Source organism: Mus caroli, chromosome 19, assembly GCF_900094665.2.
Source record: "Mus caroli chromosome 19, CAROLI_EIJ_v1.1, whole genome shotgun sequence".
NCBI classification, from domain to species: Eukaryota; Metazoa; Chordata; class Mammalia; order Rodentia; family Muridae; genus Mus; species Mus caroli.
In genome coordinates, this window is record NC_034588.1 from 21,621,410 (window position 1) to 21,641,192 (window position 19,783).

The 19,783-nt window shown below is 43.2% G+C and overlaps 2 protein-coding genes across 3 annotated transcripts in view; both read right to left on the reverse strand.

Moving 5' to 3' along the window:
• Pip5k1b (phosphatidylinositol-4-phosphate 5-kinase type 1 beta) overlaps positions 1-19,783 on the reverse strand; it is a 240,508-nt gene that overhangs the window by 174,164 nt on the left and 46,561 nt on the right. Inside the window, exon 1 of one of the 2 annotated variants that reach the window (XM_021151691.2) lies at positions 4,052-4,332. The exons of the other annotated variant lie outside the window; for it this stretch is intronic. The gene's annotated coding sequence lies outside the window, so the exon portion shown is untranslated. Of the gene's footprint in view, positions 1-4,051; positions 4,333-19,783 lie in introns of those variants that run through there. 2 annotated transcript variants of the gene reach the window in all.
• Positions 6,310-7,959, reverse strand: Fam122a (family with sequence similarity 122A). The gene has a single exon (XM_021151981.1). It carries the CDS (start codon positions 7,845-7,847, stop codon positions 6,987-6,989), a length of 861 nt encoding a protein of 286 aa, XP_021007640.1. The 5' UTR covers positions 7,848-7,959; the 3' UTR covers positions 6,310-6,986.

The window sequence follows — 19,783 nt, forward strand, 5'->3', positions numbered from 1 at the left end:
GAAGAAGAAGAAGAAGAAGAAGAAGAAGAAGAAGAAGAAGAAGAAGAAGAGGAAGAAGAAGAGGAAGAAAGGAAGAGTCTTGTTAGGTTATCAGAAAGCACAGGCAGATGTGCAAGCAGGATCTACGGGTGACTGTGTAGGCAGTCCTGGAATGCAGAGGCTGTGTGGAGGAGGACAGGCTGTCTCTCACGCTTCTTGCTTTGATTTAATCTTAGATTAAGTGGTAGTCAGTCATTAGAGGGGCATACTCTAGCTGACTCCACTCTGTAGTAAGCAGTGTGGTAAAGGAAGCCCTGAGAAGCGTACAAGATTTTTAACTCAGGTTGCAAGAGTTTTTTGTTGTTTTGTTTTTGTTTTTGCTTTTTCAAATGGCAAGATGGAATTATAATTCTTGACCCCAAGTCATCTGGTTCTTAATGCTAGTGTCATTATCTACCATCCCCTCCTTCAGTGGACTCAAAGCAGACAACATCAAGAGAGTAACTTGCAGTGATTCTTAAACACAGCCTGACTTTACATTTTGGAGGAAGAAAAACAAAGAATACATACATGTTCAAGAAAGCCACACTGTCTCTCTACTAACAGGAGGGTCCAGTGTGACAGCTCCAGACAACATTTAACAATGCCAAAGAGAAATAAATAAATAAATAAATAAATAAATAAATAAATAAATAAATAAATAAACCAACCTGCTCCTTCGGTGAGAGCTCATAGAACTCGTGGAAGGGACAGACACTGACCCTGAATAGCCACTTGTCACATGAGTTTTCAGTGATTGTGCACAGCAACACTGAAATCTTTCTTTGTCCTTTAAGCGAGGGGGAGGAAGAATGGTTACCTCAAACAACCATCTTGCTTTGCTGGGGCACAAAAGCTCTTTCTCCACTCTTGTCTTTCACTGCTGCCTGGTTAGCTAAGCCCTAGATGGTAGTCAGGCCAGGGAAAGCAGTGTCCTGTCTCACTACTACAGATGAGTGAGGATGGACTTTGGGGTTCTAGTTTGAACCACACTTAGAGTTTTTTCATGAGTTAATGTCTATATTACTATGAGAATTTATTCTTTAAGTTTAACACAGGCAAATTAAAACTCAGGAACAAAAGGATTGTGGTATGAATAGCTACCACATATATTATAGCTACCTCTCCTTGTTTGTTTGTTTGTTTGAGTCAGGGTTTTTCTGTGTGGTCCTGGCTGCCCTGTAGATCAGGCTGGCCTCGAACTCAGAAAGATCTGTGCTGCTTGAGTGCTGGAATTAAACATGCACAAAATAGCTTTAAAAAAATGGTGGAGGAGTAAGGAGAGAAGCCTCAGATTGGTTCTTGCCTTTGTTTCCTCAGAACAGTAAAGATAAAAACAATCAAATCAACTTAAATGTAATATAACAAAATCTATGAAATATATATTCAACAGAATAGTAAATCTTTATTTAAACAAAACAATAAGAAACTAAGAGGGAGGGTTGGATATCTCTTTTTGTTTCAGATAGCAAATAAGTTTAAGATGCAAAGCTTTGGGATGACGTCCTTATGTACAGTTTGGTATTTTACTTCTGTAACACAATAACGACAATGAACTGTGTCATTCTAAATAAATGTATCATTTGACCTAAGGAGAAGTGGCGGCACTAACACAGTTAGCAAGTGCCCTAGCTTGCTGGGAAACAGGGTCTTCTCAAACAAATTATCAGGAAAACAAACAAACAAACAGGAACCAAATTCTAAGGGAAATTAAAAATGGGACGTGAGAAAACAAACTTGACTCTCTCTCTCTCTCTCTCTCTCTCTCTCTCTCTCTCTCTCTCTTTCTCTCTCTGTGTGTGTGTGTGTGTGTGTCGGAGGCCATACTGAATGCTGCATTGAGATCTCCCTTCCAGATGTAAATAATATAAATATTGATACTCATTTTTATTATTGTTGACAAAATTTTATGTTATTAGATAATTCCCTACCAAGGAAGGTAAAGGGTCTTGTGAGAACTGTCAGCTGAAAATCATGGCTGCCAGGCACTGATAGCCTTATTTCACTGAAGAAACTACCCAAGGTTTTTAAATTCCAGAGGAAAAAGCAGCCCCCATGAGAGAAGGAGCATTGCCAGTGAGCTGGACATGAATCCAGGGGGAGTTACAAAGGGAAAGAACTGCTCAGAAGCACACAGTAATGCCAGCTGTCAATGCAATGTTCCTTCATTGTCCAGCACTGTTGCTAGGGCCATGTATCCACTGAGCACAGGAACCTGGCTCTGTGGTTTCTTCATGATGACTGAAACCAACTGCGCAACTTCCAGCCTGGGATTCCCGGCAAGGAAACGCTGCCTCTGTTTCCTCATTTAGAAAACAAGGGCCAGCATAGCATTCATCTCAGGTAAACAATAAAATGATCACCCTGAAAACTAGCTCCCAAAATAAGCTGGTTACACGGAAAGCGCTTCATTACATTTTATATAACGACTGCTTCAATTATCCAGATTAAAAAAATTACTGAGATGTCAACAAACTGCATCTTGGCTGTCAGGAGCAGGGTGACACAGATGTATATCAAGTAAGTGGAATTCAGGTGGAAGCTTGCCTTTCGGGCTGCTCTTCTAGCTCAATAAAATCATCTGTGAAAAAATACGGTCCAAAGTGCCCCAAAGATCAGGTTCACCACATCCTTTGGTATGGCAGATTATCAGGTTAGACTCTGAATAGGTGGGGCAGTCCATCACTTTCTACTCTCTTCTCTGACCATCCTCAATGTCTATGAGTCTACTGCAATTTCCAAGGAATGATTGTGTCACAGTCCACTTTAACTAATACCTACTTAGCTGACTCCCAAACGTAGTCAATTCAACTCACTTCTTTGTGTTCATTCCAATGGAATCCAGTGTGGCCTGGTTAGCCTTCCCTTCATTCTTCAGCCCCGCCCCCCCCCCGCCCCTTTACACGTTCTCAGGTCACTAAGCATCTCATTCACTGCTGACCCTACTCACACACACACACACACACACACACACACACATACACAGATATTGAGAGAGAGAGAGAGTCTTCCTCCACACCTCTGTACCCCTAAACTGCTCCAAAAGCAAATCAATAGCTACAGGGGTCCTGGCTCAGTCTTTTCCTAAGTTCAGACTCCATTTTCCTATCAACTGTCTCATGTGGTCTCTTGAGGTGGGTTATGTACCAGCTTGACCTAGTCATTGTGAATGACTGAAAGGCAATCTGACGCAGGTCCTTGTGCAGGGCAAGCACTTTTAAGCACACTTAAAGGCCCCAGCATCCAGTAGCCTTGGGTCTGTTTGGAAACCATTGTGATTTCTTTCATTCATAATATAATTTTTAAACAGCCACAATAAAAGAAAATATACTGCAGAGCTTTATTAGATGTGACAAAATGGACTTTTCACTAAGTGCTGTTAATTGCTCTAGGCCAAAGTTTAAGAACTGGCAATATTAGTATCTTAAAAATGTGTTTTGGAAGAAAATGTCCACATGAGCTAAGAAGGAATGGTTGAATTTACTATGGTGATGAAAATTATCCATACAGACTCTTGGAGCCTTCGCTTATTTCAGATTTACTGTAATCCATTGAAAAGCAGCAGCTTAGAACATAAAGGCATTCGTGCCTTGTAGAAATAACCGGCAAAGGACATAGATAAGCGCAAATACTGGGCATTTAAAAATCAGGAAGTAGGGGCTGGAGAGATATCTCAAAGGTTGAGAGCGCTGGCTGCTCTTCCCAAGGACCTGAGTTCGATTCCCAGCAACCACACAGAAGCTCACAACCGGCTGTAACTCCAGTTACAGAGGATCGGGTCTGAGGCCCTCTTCTGGCCTCCCTGGGCACCAGGCAGGCACATGGTGCACAGATATACATGCAGGCCACCACCCACACATACATACATACATACATACATACATACATACATGCGAGCTAGTGAGGGTGGAACAAGAAGACAGGGCAGGAGGCAAGGGCTTCTTTTCTCCTTCAGAGCCCCCTGAGCTGGAACCAATATTTAGGTACACTCATAAAAATAATAACAGGAAACAAACAACTCGAAGAGCCTCACCCTGAGCAAAGCATCAGCTAGCAGCTGGGAACAAGTATGCTGAGCACCAGCGGGAGAGAAGCCCAAGAAGGATACAATAGCCTGGATCTTCCTGGCAGCAGAGATTGAAACCAGCAGTTAGATTCCAGGAGATAAAATCAGCAAGACGTGGTGAGTGATTAAACACAGGGTACAAGAAACGAAGAGAGCAGAGTCCCTGCATCTCCATACAGAGATATGCAGGAAAATGCAGAGCACCACATCTTGTAGAGGGCACACCAAACTGTCAGTGGATGTTACCTGTAGAAAGAGTTTTACACAGTGAATGTCAGATGTTTCTGGTTTTAAATATATACACATAGACAGTACTTAAGTGTTTAGTAATCCATTTATACACAGTTTTCAGTAGAAATTCATGTGGATTCAAAAGGGGGAGGAGGAGGGTTGGTTCAACGGGTAAGTTTAGGTTCCTGGTACCAAGACTAACGACCTGAGTTCCATCCTTGGAGCCAACACTGTGAAAGGAGACAATCAACTCACACAAACTGTTTTCCGGCCTCCATGTGTACACAACACACTCGCACGCGTGCGCACATACACACAAATTTTAAACTTGTACACATGTAAGAATATGTCTCTAAGAATTATCAAGTAGTCTAGTATCTGCAGCAGGAGGGAGGTAGGTACTGAGAGGGCGGAAGTAACTTTAGGGTACAACCAGACCACTAAAGACCTTACAGGGCTGCCTAAACTATAAGGGGTATAAAAGATATAGTTTTTGAGTATGAAAATGAAAAAATATCGTTTATACTGTAATAAAATCATTCTTGAGCAGTGGTGAAGATCAAGGCAAAAGAGAGACGAGACACAGGGGAGTTGGAGCAGGATCTAAAAACTGACAGAAACTGACAGAGCTTGGGGGTTCTGTGTATTTAATTGGAAGCCATCAGATGTGCCAATGGTATCTAGTTTAGGAAATGAGGCAAGGATGCCATCGACCTGTAGGAACACATTAAGTATGGAGGGAAATTTTGTTGTGAGGCTATTAAAAGTTCTTCTGGAAGCAGGTCAAGGTACCCGAAAGGAAACTGGGTATGTAGGTTTAAACTGAAACAATCAGGATGGAAGCACAAGTAGACAGACTATTACCCCAAAATGTTAAACACAGACACAATCTTACCCTGGATGTCATTTCACTGAAACCTGATACAACTGTCAAGAGTTGACCAGTTCCATTTATTCTCAGAGTTCTAAAAATTCCACATCATTATTAAAGTCTGTAGGTGGCAACTTTAAAAAGTTAAGTTGGAATTTTTGTCAGGTCTTTCTTAAAATATTGTTTTGTTTTGAACCTTTTTCTTTTGGTGTTATTCAATCTGTCTGTCTTACCTTTCTAGGATGGATGAAGTATTGTAAAGAAGTGTAATATAAAAAGCATTTGTTGTTTATCTTAATTGTAAAAAAAAGCAGCCCATACTTCTACCTTTAAGAAAACCTAAGTGCCGGGGTGGTGGTGGCTCACGCCTTTAATCCCAGCACTTGGGAGACAGAGGCAGGTGGATTTCTGAGTTCGAGGCCAGCCTGGTCTACAGAGTGAGTTCCAGGACAGCCAGGGCTATACAGAGAAACCCTGCCTCGGAAACCTCCCCACCCCCCGGCAAAAAAAAAGAAAGAAAACCTAAGTGATGATTTATGGATGTGACTGTCCACTGATCATCATCAGTCTTTAATTAACTGACATTTCCAATGCTGTTAATATAACTCCAACTACAGAGATGTAGCACGCTGTTAGAAACCCAAGCCAGAGGTACCTTTATCTAGCCACGCCCTAGCTTGGTGGGAAATGGGAAGTACCTGTTGGCAAGGAAACAACTGCTTCCTTCCTGAGCAAGGGAAAAAGATGAAGGTGACAGATGGGCAGAGCAAAAAAAGCAGCCACGAGCTGCTCTGGCTTCTCATTGGCAAGAATTTTAAGAATGGAGACGTGACTGGATAGCTTCAAGTCTATCAAGGAGTGAGAGAGTATTGTCTGTCTGGGTAGGTATTCTCCAACACTCAGCATGCTTCTCACACATTTACCTTTCACAAGTGTTAAATCTGAGATGGCAGCAAGAGCCTGCCTTCACCTGTCTACATGTGAGCTAAGACTACAAGGCACCGCCCACTGCTTGTTTAGGACTATACCCAAAAGAATGCACTTTCTAGTTAAAAATGTTTTCACAAAGACGCTTTTCATTTTTGTACTTATATTAGTGTGATTTACCAGTTACTATGAAAAGTGTTAGAAAATGTCCTTAAATATTTACTTTTATATACTTAATTTTAAAACATTTGCTGCAAGTGTTATTTCTCCTTTTGTCGTTTTTCCCTCCCATCCACCTTTCTGCCTAGGACATTAAATATCCAAGGGCTCCTGGGTAAACTAGACAACCAATGGACTGATATGACTAACATTCTTTTTAAAGCTGTAAGTAGGTAAATTCTTCAGTAGATGGAAAATAGCAACCATTGAAAACACCAAAAATTAGTGTGCCATGAACTATGGAATTTTAAAACATCAGTTTACTAAACTGAAATTCAACATTTATATTTTCATCAGAACTTAATAATCCCATAAATAAATAGAGCTCTCAATTATTTAAAAAATCAAGGGATAACATATGTATTTAGACATATTAGCAGCGTAAAATGTATGCTTCAACACACTTATTGATAAAAAGTCCGAAAATATTACTACACTGAATTCAAGGGCATCCCCAGGAACCTGACATAGAAATTCTCTAGAATAACATTTCAGGAATTTCCAAAAAGAGGGAGAGTCAAATAGGAAACAGCTTTAACGTAATCGACAAAGTTCAGTGCTTGCTCTAACTTGATTTTTTTTCTTTCTTTTTTTTTTTTTTTTTTTTTTTTTTTTTTTCTCTCCATTGGGGGAGGGGGATTCAAGATGAGTGAGTCACTTTGAGGAAAGTTCATCTACTGGAATAAAGGGGGAGGCTGCTTGGGCGGGCGACACAGGAGAGTTGGTGGTAGTGCTGACTTTCGCTGGTGAGTTACAGGAAGATCCGGCACTGCTGCTGTTTCCATCCAGGGTATCGGAAGATACGCACACACCGGGGTCTGACAGCTGTGCAACGTCAGAAGACAGCATGTTGGTGATGCCCTGGAAAAATCTCTTTGGCTGATAATCAGTTTCCATTTCACATTTTCTTTTCAATGGTCCAAGAACACTTGGTCTAATGCAGTTGATGGGACTCTGGCTTCTCCGGGTGGTAAATCGGGTGGTTGGGCTGGGAATGGGACTTGGAGGCAGTCCGTTGCTACTCACAAAACTTTGCAAGGACGGTGAGAAACACTGCTTCCCAATTCCCCGGGTCGGGGACGGTGCCGGAGACACCGGAATGAAATCGATGCGCTTCGGGGAGGCGGATTTCTCCACGTCGTTGTCACTCAGGCTGAAACTTTCCTCCCAGGAGTGGCTTATCTGCATTGCGGTCTGCACCTCGCGCTCGTGAACCGTCTCTCGGTTGATCAGGTCCATGCCCTCCTCCTGTTTGATCTGGTGCAGGCGGCTGCTGTGCATTCGGACCGGCGAGGCCGGGAGCAGCAGGCCGTGGCGGCTCGGGAACGTCGTGCTGTTCCGTCTGGCGCTGGGCGCCTCGGCCTGGAACACCGGCGACGAGTCGCTGAGGCCGTGGATCAGGGGGGCGCTGTTAGACCTCCGCAGGCCCCCGCCGCCAGGGCCGCCGCCCTCCGCGGGGCTCGCGCCCGTGCCCGCGGGCAACTCCAGGTCCAGCTCCATCTTCTCCTGAGCCATGGCGCGGCCGGGAGGCGGGGGCGGTGCTCAGTCAGGGCCCTGGGACTCCCATTCCCCGCGGCCCAAGGCCGCCGCCGCCGCCGCCGCCTTCGAGAATCTGTCAGCGGGTTCGCGCCTCTGCGCAGGCGTGCCCCTTCGCGCAGGCGCCCTGGCACGCCCGTTCTCGCGGCGCCAGCTTAGTGCGTCATGGCTGCGGCGCCGCGGCGGGGGCAGGGGGCGAGCAGTGGTTGGGCCACTCCAGTGTTCGTTTCTTCCGCAAATAGTCACTGGGCGCGGGCTCGCGGGAAGGCAGGTTACGGAGGCCGGGGCATTGAGAAGTGTATGTGTTTATGAAGCAAGTGTGAGCTCAGAAAGACAGGCCCTTGGTGATGTGGGGCTTCATGATAGAGCTTGGCCCAGCCTGGTGGGCTTCCCAGAGGGAAGGGGCGCAGGCTCCTGAAGTCTGAAGGAGGCCGCGGCGTAGCTTTGTAAAACTGGACTGGAAGCAGGGAGCCACTGCTACCCAGTTAGGTGGCAGACAGGAACCAGAAGGACAGGGTTGTTAGCCTGATGGTGGACAAGAGCAAGTTCTGGGCTTTCTTGAGAACAATGAACTCCCGGGCGTTCTCAAGGAAGCATATTAGGGTACAGGAGCAGCCTTTGGCTGAGGTCTGAGGAAGAAGACGTGGGATTAGAACCTACAGGGAAAAGGCCAAAGAGGAGGGTAATTTACACTAGGACAGAATCGGGGAGGGGCAAGAGAGAATGGTAGACTTAAGGCGGTTGGGAGGAATAAGCTTTGTTTCATCTTTTTAAAAAGTTGTCATATTTCTGCCGTTAACCGTGCACTTACTGATGTTCACTTGGTGTGGGAATTCAATGAAAGAAAAAAAAAAGACACATTCATAGATTAACAGATTTTGGCTTATGTAATTAATACAAAACTTTGTATCTCATTAAAAGGGATGTTGTATTTGTTCATTTATTAAGTCAAGTCTCCTATTCGGGCATACCTACTTACTATGTACCAGATACTGTGCTAGGAAATGGGACTTGTGTGAGGACATTCAGTTTCTACGGGGTGGGAGTGGGGGGTGAGAAAATAGGGGACTTTTGGTGGTATGGCTGGAGGTAGAAGTGGGATGGTGTGGTCAAGCACTACCTATAGCACTTGAGAGGCAGTTGAGCAGAGTTCAGTTGTAAATGACAAATCCTGTGGACTGTGGGAGGTGGGGGCAGGGCCGAGTGTACCAACCAATGCGAAGGGCCAACATACCCACCCCTCTGGGGAAGAACAAGGAAAGAAAAATCAAGAAGGAGACAGGTGACCTGAGCGGTCAAAGGACTGAGCGCCCAGTTTTATGATGAGAAGACCCTGTGCAGTATTAGGCAGGGGAATAATAGACTTGTGCTTTATCTGTTACGGTTTGAGATGGAGTCTCACTAAGTCATTGCTCAGGCTAATCTCAAACTTCTGAGCTCTAGTGATTCACAGCACTCCCAAAGGAAGTAGGGCTAAGGGCATATCGTGCCACACTCAGCTTGGTTTTTGCTTTAAACACCAGTCTGGCTACGTAGAATGAGCTGAAAGAGGGCCAGAGGCAAGAGTGGAGGCCAGAAGGTAGAGTAGAAAGCTGCTACAGAGAGCAGAAAACTGGGGTAGGGTTGTAACAGCAGGGAATGGGGAGAAGGGGATCCACTTGATGTCATCTGGGGTTCAACCACTAAGATTTGCCAATAGGTTAAATTTCGGCGTTCAAATAAATAGGTAGGGAGGGGATAGGGGATTTTTGGAGGGGAAGCTAGGAAAGGGGATAACATTTGAAATGCAAATAAAGAAAATATCTAATTAAAAAACAAAAAAGGAAATAGGTAATTTAGATGGTAATGTCAAATGAATAGGAAAGGTACATGGGGTGGAGGTTAGAGTTTTCATTTTTGGTAGGCTTGAGGAGGTGTATATACAAATCTGGCCACTTTGAGCTAATAGTTTTGTTTTCAAGACAGGGTTTCTCTGTGTAGCCTTGGCTGTCCTGGAACTCACTTTGTAGACCAGGCTGGCCTCGAACTCAAGAAATCCACCTGCCTCTGCCTCCCGAGTGCTGGGATTAAAGGCATACGCCACCACGCCCAGCTTTGCAGAGCTTGTTAATGGTGGGAACCAAGACTTGAAGCTAAGTCTCCTGTTTCCCTGCCCATATATCTTTCCACTTGGTCTCAAACAGGTTTTAATTGAAGTGCTTACTAAATATGGATCCTGAAGATAAAATAATGTTAAGTATTCATACCTGTTAAAGAACTAATTTACATGATGCCATATCCCACTAAATCCTTCCCCACAACAGCATCAGGGGTTAGCTCTTATTACTGATGCCAATTTGCAGGGAGAAGCAGGGGTTTAGTAACACACAGAGAGCCGGGCCTCAGTGAGTACAAGGCCTTTCTCTGCATGTGTTCTGCTGCCTTTAAGTGCAATGACACTTCAGCACTCAGAGAAATCATTTGCATATTGGCAGGATAAAGGCAGTGTATGAGGCAGGATTTGAAAGGCAGGTAGACTTTTAATGGATGACAGTTTACAGAGAAGTAGCTGGTGACTGCTGCACAGTGAGCTTGACTAATAGATGAAAGACCTGGAGAAGAATAATGGGGAAAAGATGGAGTCTGAGGATGGAGCTGCAAATATCTGGCAGAAGTATCCATATTTAACATGGGAGGCAGTAGGGGCTGCTCAGAGTCTGACAAAAGCGACACATTGAGAGCCATGCGTTAAGATCTGCACATCTTTCAAAGCAGGGGGAACCCACCAATGTTTTTAAGTATCTTTCACTCCCACTCACTTTCAGCACCTCAAAGTCACGCTTTCTACTTCCTGCAGTTTGATAAATATGGACCTGTAAGTTATATGTTACAAAATAGTATTATTGATATTGTGAGTGAGGGAGTTGTCAAAAAAAAAAAAATCTCAAGAGGTCCAATTGCAAGTATATATTAGAACAAAGGCCTAAACCCATTCAAATCAAAATCTCAGTTTAAGAACATGCTGCTCTTAATAAGTTTCACTTGGACTGTGGGAGAAATTGATGGTTAACTCTGAGACAGATGGTCTGAAATCAAAGCTGGGGATAGCAAGCGGTGTATTTGGGAGACACTTTTCTACCCAGGACGAAAAGGGAGAAGTCACAAAAGACTAGACCAAGGTTTAGGTCTGTCAGGTGTGGATGTCTGCAAGAATAGTACATTAAAACAGCAGAGAGAGGGAGGAGAGAGAGAGAGATCCATAAAAAAGGAAGTGAAGACCTAGACTTTAAGATATCTGTAGAAGATTACTAATTATTGTTGCTAATAAGATGGTCACAGTTTACACTTGTCTAATGTCCAGGTATTGATGTTATTAAAGTACAGTGACTATGATAATCCCACAAAATAAAACACCTATGCCATTTGTTTTTATGCCTGAATATACCAGTTAGACGTTTCAACTTGTTTTCATTCCATGCCTTTACCCTACAGTACTCTACCAAACTTTCATGATAATCTTTTTTTGAAAAATTGAATCTTTGCTTTCTTATTCTGAATCCTTGGATTTTGTTTGTTCTTTTCAAAAGGGCTAAGGTCATTCCAATGGCCCATGGTTTCTCTGATGAGTTTCTGCCCTACTGCTGACCTCTATAGCCTTCCCCAACCCAGACCTTCCAATCCCTAACCCAGAGTTCTCCTTGCCCTGCAATGCATCTAGATACAGCCCAGAACTCTCTTGGATGAGTTCCTTAGTAAACATCCACACTGCTCTGTTCCTTTCACAATTACACAAGTTCCACTGGCTGAGACACTCTCTCTGACATTCAAAAAACCAGAAAGCACTAGGACTTTGAAGCACACAGCCTGCATTTCTAGGCCTCTTACCTTGTTTTTATTTCCTCTGGGAGTATCACATGATCTCTCTATCCTTCTATCTCACTCTCAACTCTATTCCTATGTCTATGTTTTTTTGCCTCTTCCTCATCTGAAAATGTAAGTTCCTTATGAACAAAACCAGATTTGTTCTGGGCTATATGCCCAGTATCAAGAGCATGGCCTGCCACAGACTATTCGGTGTGTTGAACCATTGTGTGAATGAATGACAAGGAATAAATGAATGAACTAATATGAGTCCGTCCAAGAGGGAAGCAAAGACTTGTTATTTGGAAATCTAGCCTAACAGGCTTTTCTAGATTGATCGTAGGTACCTCTTATTTTAGAGGTCTTTTTCTAATACCAAGAATATCATTCTTAGTTATACTGCCTTCCAGCCACACAGGTAAGTTATTTGAATGAACCATTATTTAACCTAATAAACTGGAGCCTTGTGATTCCATCTCTTTTCAGCCTCCTGCTGACACACACTTGACAGAATTAAAATGCTCAGTACTGAAGATTCTAAGCAGAGGTTAGTATATTGAGTTACTGCTTCCTCTCAAAGCAATCAAGAACAAATTAGAGAAAATCAAAGCCATAAAATGCAATTCAAACTGTTGCAAATGAATTGTGCCAGAGCGGGATCTAAGGGACCAAGCCCCTTCTGGTCTCACTCTGTGAACTAAATATCACATGTACAGTTAGGATTCATGCTCACTTCTACACCACAAACTAGATGTCTCAGCAGTAAACTTAATTGTGATTAATATTAGATTTGTTAAAACTAATATATTTTTAAAAAAGTAATGGATGTCATTTCTGTGGCATTTTCTTACTGTTAAGCCTTCCAGCATACAGCAAGGCAAATTTCTACCTCTCAACCTATATCAAATAAATGGGGAATGTAAACACATGTAGCAAATAACTCAACATCTCACATTAACTGGCATCACTAATCTAAAGCAAAAGAAAATCGTAATCTGAAAATACAAGAGCTTAGTGTTAACTGGTAAAACTGTTTACCAGTTTAGGAAAAAACTGTCAGTATAAAAATATATGTATTTCCAAAAGAGGAGGAGGAGGAGGACCAGGAGGAGGAAGAGTCGAGAAGCAGCCATTCCAGCCTTGATATATGGAAAACCCCACAGTACAATTCAAAATGGAGCAACTAAACTAGCATCGAAAGAACTCAGCGGAGACTAAGTATGGGTGAGAATGGATATAGGTGTATATAGTATCATATCTAACTAACAAAAACTTATACACGATGACAGGAAATTATTTGACTCACAAATTTACCAGCCACTCCACTCCACATTATTGAGGAGTCTATGGGGGTGCACTTTCAAAAGACTAACCTAACTCTAACCTACCGACTGTTAACTCTAACCTACCGACTGTTAAAGCAACAGCAACAAGGAATCCCCCAAGGGTATACGGACATTCAGACCCTTCTAAACTTACATTTTAATAACACCTAAAAGCTATGTCCACATAGAAAATGTTCAAGGCTGGAAAGGGTAGAGGCTTCTACCTATAAATGCCTTCTACTTATGAATGGTCCCAGCAAAGGTCGAGTTCATGCCTTCAGCCAGGTTCATGTAAACAGATGTGAATAGCAGTTACTTTCTGATTGTTTTCAAGGCAGAATATCAGGAAAGAAGTTAAAAGGTTTTACATACTTTTAAATTCCTACTCTTTGTTGTTGTTGTTGTTTTGAATTTTTAAGATAGAATAGGAAATGGGGTTGAAGCAGCTTGTTCTGTTGTTTCAACACTGTAAGCACCGTCTTTTGGTGCCTTCTTTTTGGCTTTGAACTCCTCCTAGGTCATAATCAAAGATTATAATCATTATTTTTTATGGGTATATGCTTCTTTCTTCCTATATACTATCCCTTGCAAGATTCAATACATCTGCAAGAAGAGGAAAAACACACAAGCGCTTTCAAACAATGTATAAAGTAAGAACAGATAGATTTTACATAATATATAATATAAAGTTAATGAAACAAAAGGTTCAAAAGTCTGAGGATCTGTTTGCATGAATATGCTTGGGTTTTCCAGATCATGGGCATTCTTGTGAGAGATAGGGAAGCCTTTGAAAGTGGGGCCTGAGGAGGGAGGTTGGGACTGTGAAACACCAATCTCTCTCGTTCCATGAACAGGATTCTGCAACCATGAGCTCCCACTGAGATACACTGCTTCCAAATACAAGGCCAAGTGACTATGGGCTGACTGGAGCCTTCAGAACTAAAAACCCAAATAAGCTCTTCCTTTTTTGAAGTCGGCTGCCTCAGGACTTTTGTTATAGCAATGGGAAGCTGATTAACACATGGGTGTTTAGAAATTTTCTCTACAATCTCCATAAATTAGCACTCAGTGGGACTATAATCAAAGAAAGGGCCAAACCTGAAATCAGATTGTTACACTTCCAGCACTATGACCTTGTCTACCTGGTAAACTCTTTAGGATATACTTTTCTCATTTGTGAAATGGGGACACAAACCCTTTGTTGTAGGTTCAAATAACAGGGTGTCAATTATAGGCTTGCAGACAGTAAAGGCCCTATACAAACAGGTTTCTCTTTGTTAACATACTGTGCCTTGATGACAGAGTGATCCTGCCCCATTCTTTCACTACCCACAGGACTTCTTCTGTTTTCTCCTCTCAGTCTGATGTATGGAAGGAAGTCTCTCTTCATCTTCTTACCCAAGACTGTAGCAATTTTAAAGCCAGACCTTTTCTGTGACTTAGGTATGAATCAAAGGATTCATGTAATATTCAGGTAGAGAGTTTCTAAGAAGGAAAAATGGGCAAAACCATGCTTTTTCTGATGCCCATTCTGCGTCCGAGTGTCACAGAGAAGATGGGTGGTACAGGGCTGAGGCTGTCCATCACTCAGAATGTGGCTGGACTGTGAATGCTGTTCCCCACAGCCAGCCATTTGCTAATCCCCTGCAGCAATGCAACCTTCCCTGGTAGACGCTGAACTTTTCAAAAGGGACTAATCCCAGAGGCTTATTCTTATTTATTCATTTAAAACCCTGCTTTGAATTACTACTGCCTGTCACATCACTGTCCTCAGCATAGGACACAGTGCACAGGGACACACACACATTTGGCTGTGCCTGACAAACAAGTTGAACTCAGCCTTTCAGAAAGAGGAGGAGGAGGAGGAGGAGGAGGAGGAAGAGAAGGAGAGAAAGAAGCTGGAGATCCCAGTGTTGTGGCTGATGTTGCTACAGGCGTGTCTTTGTCCTCAAGTAGCTGAAACCAAGCTATATTCTGAGGAAAAGGAAAAATATTCTAAAGAACTCTGAAGCTAATGTCCCAACCTAAAGCTTCCTGAGCCCAGAGAAGGCCGATTCTTAGGGGTCCCTAACAATGGGATTCTTTAGGCTGAGAGGATGGCATAGCCATGAGCTTCCTACCCATGATAGTAAGGTTTTATTACTGAGAAAGAGGAGAGCTTGTGGCTTGTGGTCACCTTTACACACAGCTGTCTTCTGAGCTAAACATAACAGCACAAAGCAATGACGGCTAGACTGTTGGCTTTCACCCTTCCTACTGCTGAGACCCTTTAATGCAGCTCCTCAGGTGGTAGCCCCCAGCCATAACATTGTTCTACTGCTAGTCCATAACTGTAAATTTGCTACCGTTATGAATCGTAATGTGAATCTGTATGCAGGATATCTGATATGCAGCCCCCAAAGAGGTCAAGACCCACAAGTTGGGAACCACTGAACTAGCTGCTCTGGTGCCCTCTTCTCATACAAACTGTTAAACTGAAGACAACTGAAATTTAGTTAGACGTGGCTTTGAAACCTGTAACTCAATTTGTTAGCGGGAAATGGAGTTTTATAACCCATGGAATTCAGTCACTCAAAGTCCCCACTTCTTAGGAAATAGGAGGGATTTTTCTTCATCTTCCTTTCAATCCTTTTTATTAATTACACGTTAGCCAGGCAGTGGTGGTGCATGCCTTTAATCCCAGCACTCGGGAGGCAGAGGCTGGCAGATTTCTGAGTTCGAGGCCAACCTGGTCTACAGAGTGAGTTAGTTCCAGGACAGCCAGGGCTACACAGAGAAACCCTGTCTCGAAAAAAAAAAATTAATTACACTTTATTTTGTGTTCAGGCACATGTGTGTTCATGGCACAGGAGTGGAGGTCAAAGCCACCTGGCAGGAGTTGTTTCTCTCCTTCTACCCTGTGGGCTCTAGACATCAAACTTAGGCCTTAAGGCTTGTCAGCAGTCACCTTTACCCACAGAGGCATCTAGACAGCCCTGCATTCTCCCTTTGAAAACTTCTGCCCTAAAATGAGGCTGCTTCTCACCCCACGGTGCTATTGTCACTGTGAGAGTAAAGTGGCAGCTTAGGCCTAGAGGGAGTCTGTCCCAGGTACCTTTATAAGGATTTCAGAACCTTCCTCAGTCCTTTGCTAAGCCTTGAGAGGATCATTGGCTTCCTGTGCAGATGCGTGAAAGCAGGCGTATAGCTGTTCCCTACGTTGTCTCGGAGGAGTAAGCAGCCAAGCGTTGGGCATGAGGGCAGAGTGAGAACCATCCTTTGCTATCGACCTCATGAATAGCTAGATTCTTCAAATGCGCTGATACTGCTCAAATCCGTATCCCTAGAGAAGGCTTCTCTGTCTCTTGAGTACATCCCCAGCTCCTAGCCATCCCTACTGTGTGCTCCTACGTGCTCCACAGCCTCTTCAGGCTCATCTCATCAAGTAATGAGCTCACATCTCCCTACCCCCATCTCACTTTTTCTCTTGAAAACAAATTGGGTAAGAGTCTCACAAGACAACTAAGTCTAAGAGGACCTCTTGTTCTCCTTCATTCCCATCTTGACTCCCATAGGTCAGACCTCATCGAGGTGCAGGAACTGCCTGCCTGTCTGCACACATCCTTACTGAAGAAAGAGATCACCCACCATGATGGTAGAGTCTTTGCCAACATCACTGCAGTCCCTGGACACTAGATGTAAGTTAAGACTTAAAAACAAACAAAAAGTTGATCGAGCAAAAGGAGAGGCTCCTGTGAGTTGCCACAGCAGCAGGGAAGACCTCTGAGCAGGGAGAGGCAAACATAGAGAGGAGTTCTCTGTATATCCCATGAGTGTTGCTTGTCACATGAACAAAGGACAAAGGTCTCTTGCCAATACTGCAGAAATGCTGAAGGGATAAGGGCTGTGGTTTGGCTTTGGGTGTGGGCTGGAGACAGGGGTGGGGGTGGGGGCACCTGCTGGCAGTGAGAGAAGACTCCAAGCCAGAGCGGATGGGGATGGAGATTAGATGGAGCGGTGAAATGGGTTACATTAGAAGCACTTTACCAAACCCAGATTGAGGAAACTATTTTTTTAATAATTCCATTTAGGTTTCAGGTAGACACCTTTTCCTATTGTCTGGTGGCTCTATAGGAAAACAAGCAACATAGAATCTCGTGGTGAGTGACAAGGGAATGGGCTTCCTTTAGCTCGCTCCTGTCTGAGAAGTGACTGGTAAGAGAGAGATGATGAGACAAAGTTGAGATAATTGGAATAACGTGACCAAGGACTGGAAGAGACAGATTGAAGGCACAAGTAGCCAGCTGTGAATGTCTATTTGGAGCCTACTCTATCCTTTGACTTTGCATTCTCCAAGACTGGGCAGCGTTTCTTTTTCCTCTCTTTCTTGAATTGTAACCCCTATTTCTTTCAGAGTGCTGATGCTGTCTCATCTGTCCCCTCGTTGACAACATCAATAAGTCTCCCGTTCTTTGGCAAAAGGAAAAGGAAAATACAATTAGTGCCCAGCTTCTAGACCTGGCTTGGCTCTAAGCTAGAAAACGGGCACAGCAGATGTGGCAGTAAAAACCTGCCTCATTCTTTAAATTTAAATTGCTTTTAGAAAATGTAAAATCTAGAGGGAGGCTCGATGAACCTTAATGATATGTCAAAGAGCAGAAAGATTTCCCCAGGCTACAATCTCTACTAATGAGAAATTCAGAAGGAAGAAGGAACATACTAAGGATTCTCTCTGTCTCTCTGTCTCTGTCTCTCTGTCTCTGTCTCTGTCTCTGTCTCTCTCTGTCAGGGTTCTCTAGAATCACAGAACTTATTGGCAGTCTCTATATAGTAAGGGAATTTGTTGATGACTTTCATACAGTCTGTAGTCCATCTCCCCAACAATGGTCAACAGCAGCTATGAATAGAGAAGTTCAAGGATCTAGCAGTTGCTCAGTCCCACAAGGCAAGCAGGCAAAGAAAAGAGAGCAAATCTTCCTTCTTCCAATGTCCTTATATAGATCTCCAGCAGAAGGTGTGGCCCATTTTACACTTGATCTTAGCCAAAAGGCCGAGAAGCGATGGTGTGGCCCATTTTAAAGGTGTATGCCACCACACCTGAATCTGGGACTTACTTTGTCCCAGATGACCTTGAACTCAGAGATCTCCCTGTCTTAATCTTCTGGGATTCATAGCCACTATGCCTCAAGATCTCCATGCCAAGATCCAGGTCAGAAATTTGTATCTCCCAGCTTCCAGATTAGGATCACAGGTGAGCCTTCCAATTCTGGACTGTAGTTCATTCCAGATATAGTCAAGTTGACAACCAGGAATAGCCACTATACTCTCTCTCTCTCTCTTTTTAAAAAATGATACAGACAGGGTCTGATCACTTAGCCTAAGCTGGCCTCAAACTTGTGGTCTTTCTGCCTTCCATGTGTTGGGATTATAGGTGTGCACCTCCACACCCACCTTATTTAAAACTTAAAGAAACATTTCAATTCAAAACCAAGGAGGCCACCAGGGCATACTACTGGGTGTGAAAAAAAAATTACCTTTTATGAAGCAAACACTTCATAATTTGCAGATATTTTCAAGTATCCAAAATGACAAATTCTATTTATTTTTATTTTACCAAATTGTAAATTTTGGTGTGAGTGTGTATGTGTGCGTGCATGCTGTTACATACATACAAGTGAGTGGAAGCTAGAGGAAGGACATTGGGTGTCCTGCGCATCATTCTCTGACTTACTCCAAAAGGACAGGGTCTCGCATTAAACTCAGAGCTTGTTGTCCCCTTCCCCAGTCCAAGTTATGTTGGCTAGCCAGCAATCCCTAGTGATCCTGTCCTCTTGTCTCTCCCTGCCCCACCCCAGCCTTAACTCCCACTGCTTCAGTTACTGGTGTATGTGGTGATATCAGACCTTGATATGGGTGCTGGGGAATTGTACTTAGATCCTTAAGCCTGTGCAGCAAGAACTCTTACTCATGGAGCAATCTCTCCAACCCCCAATCTTACCAAATTGTAATGTATTCAGGAATATATATCAGATTATTCTTTGTCATCATAAAGTGATTCTATTTCTTTTAAAAGTAAATTTTATTGACAATTTTACAAGCAGTAAATAAATTGTTTTTAAAAATACAGTTTAGGGCCGGGAGGTGGTGGCACATGCCTTTAATTCCAGCACTTGGGAGGCAGAGGCGGATTTCTGAGTTCGAGGCCACCCTGGTCTACAGAGTGAGATTCAGGACAGCCAGGGTGGTATACAGAGAAACCCTGTCTCAAAATAAATAAATAAATAAATAAATAAATAATAAAATAAAAAAGAATACAATTCACTGAGTTTTTTTCAAGTATGTAGTCAAGAAATTATGACCATAATCAGTGACAGAAATTTAGTGACGTGTTCTGGGTACCTCTTGAGATGATCACACAGGTTTTTCTATTTTAGTCCACTCCCTATGCAGAAAGGCTTCCCTGATACCAAGCCAAGCTTTCACTCCTGGGATGGAATCAACTTGGTCAGAGTTATTCAGTGCCTAGATCCTATTTGATGGTGTACTGTTGAAAGGCCTCCCATCAATATTCGTAAGAAAGATGGATCTGCAGCACACATGTCCATGCAGACCATCCTTGTCAATTTCTGGTATTAGGATCATCTTGACACATTAACAACATGTGAAGGTCTTTTTCAGTATAGTCAGAGATGGTATCATGGAGATGGTGCATGCCTAGTGCTATAAATCCGACAGAGAACCCATAGCTTTGGGAGCTCACAGGTCCGAGAG

Excerpts from the sequence above, each read along its gene's own strand:
- Fam122a (XM_021151981.1), bottom strand. The coding sequence starts at position 7,847 with ATGGCTCAGGAGAAGATGGAGCTGGACCTGGAGTTGCCCGCGGGCACG.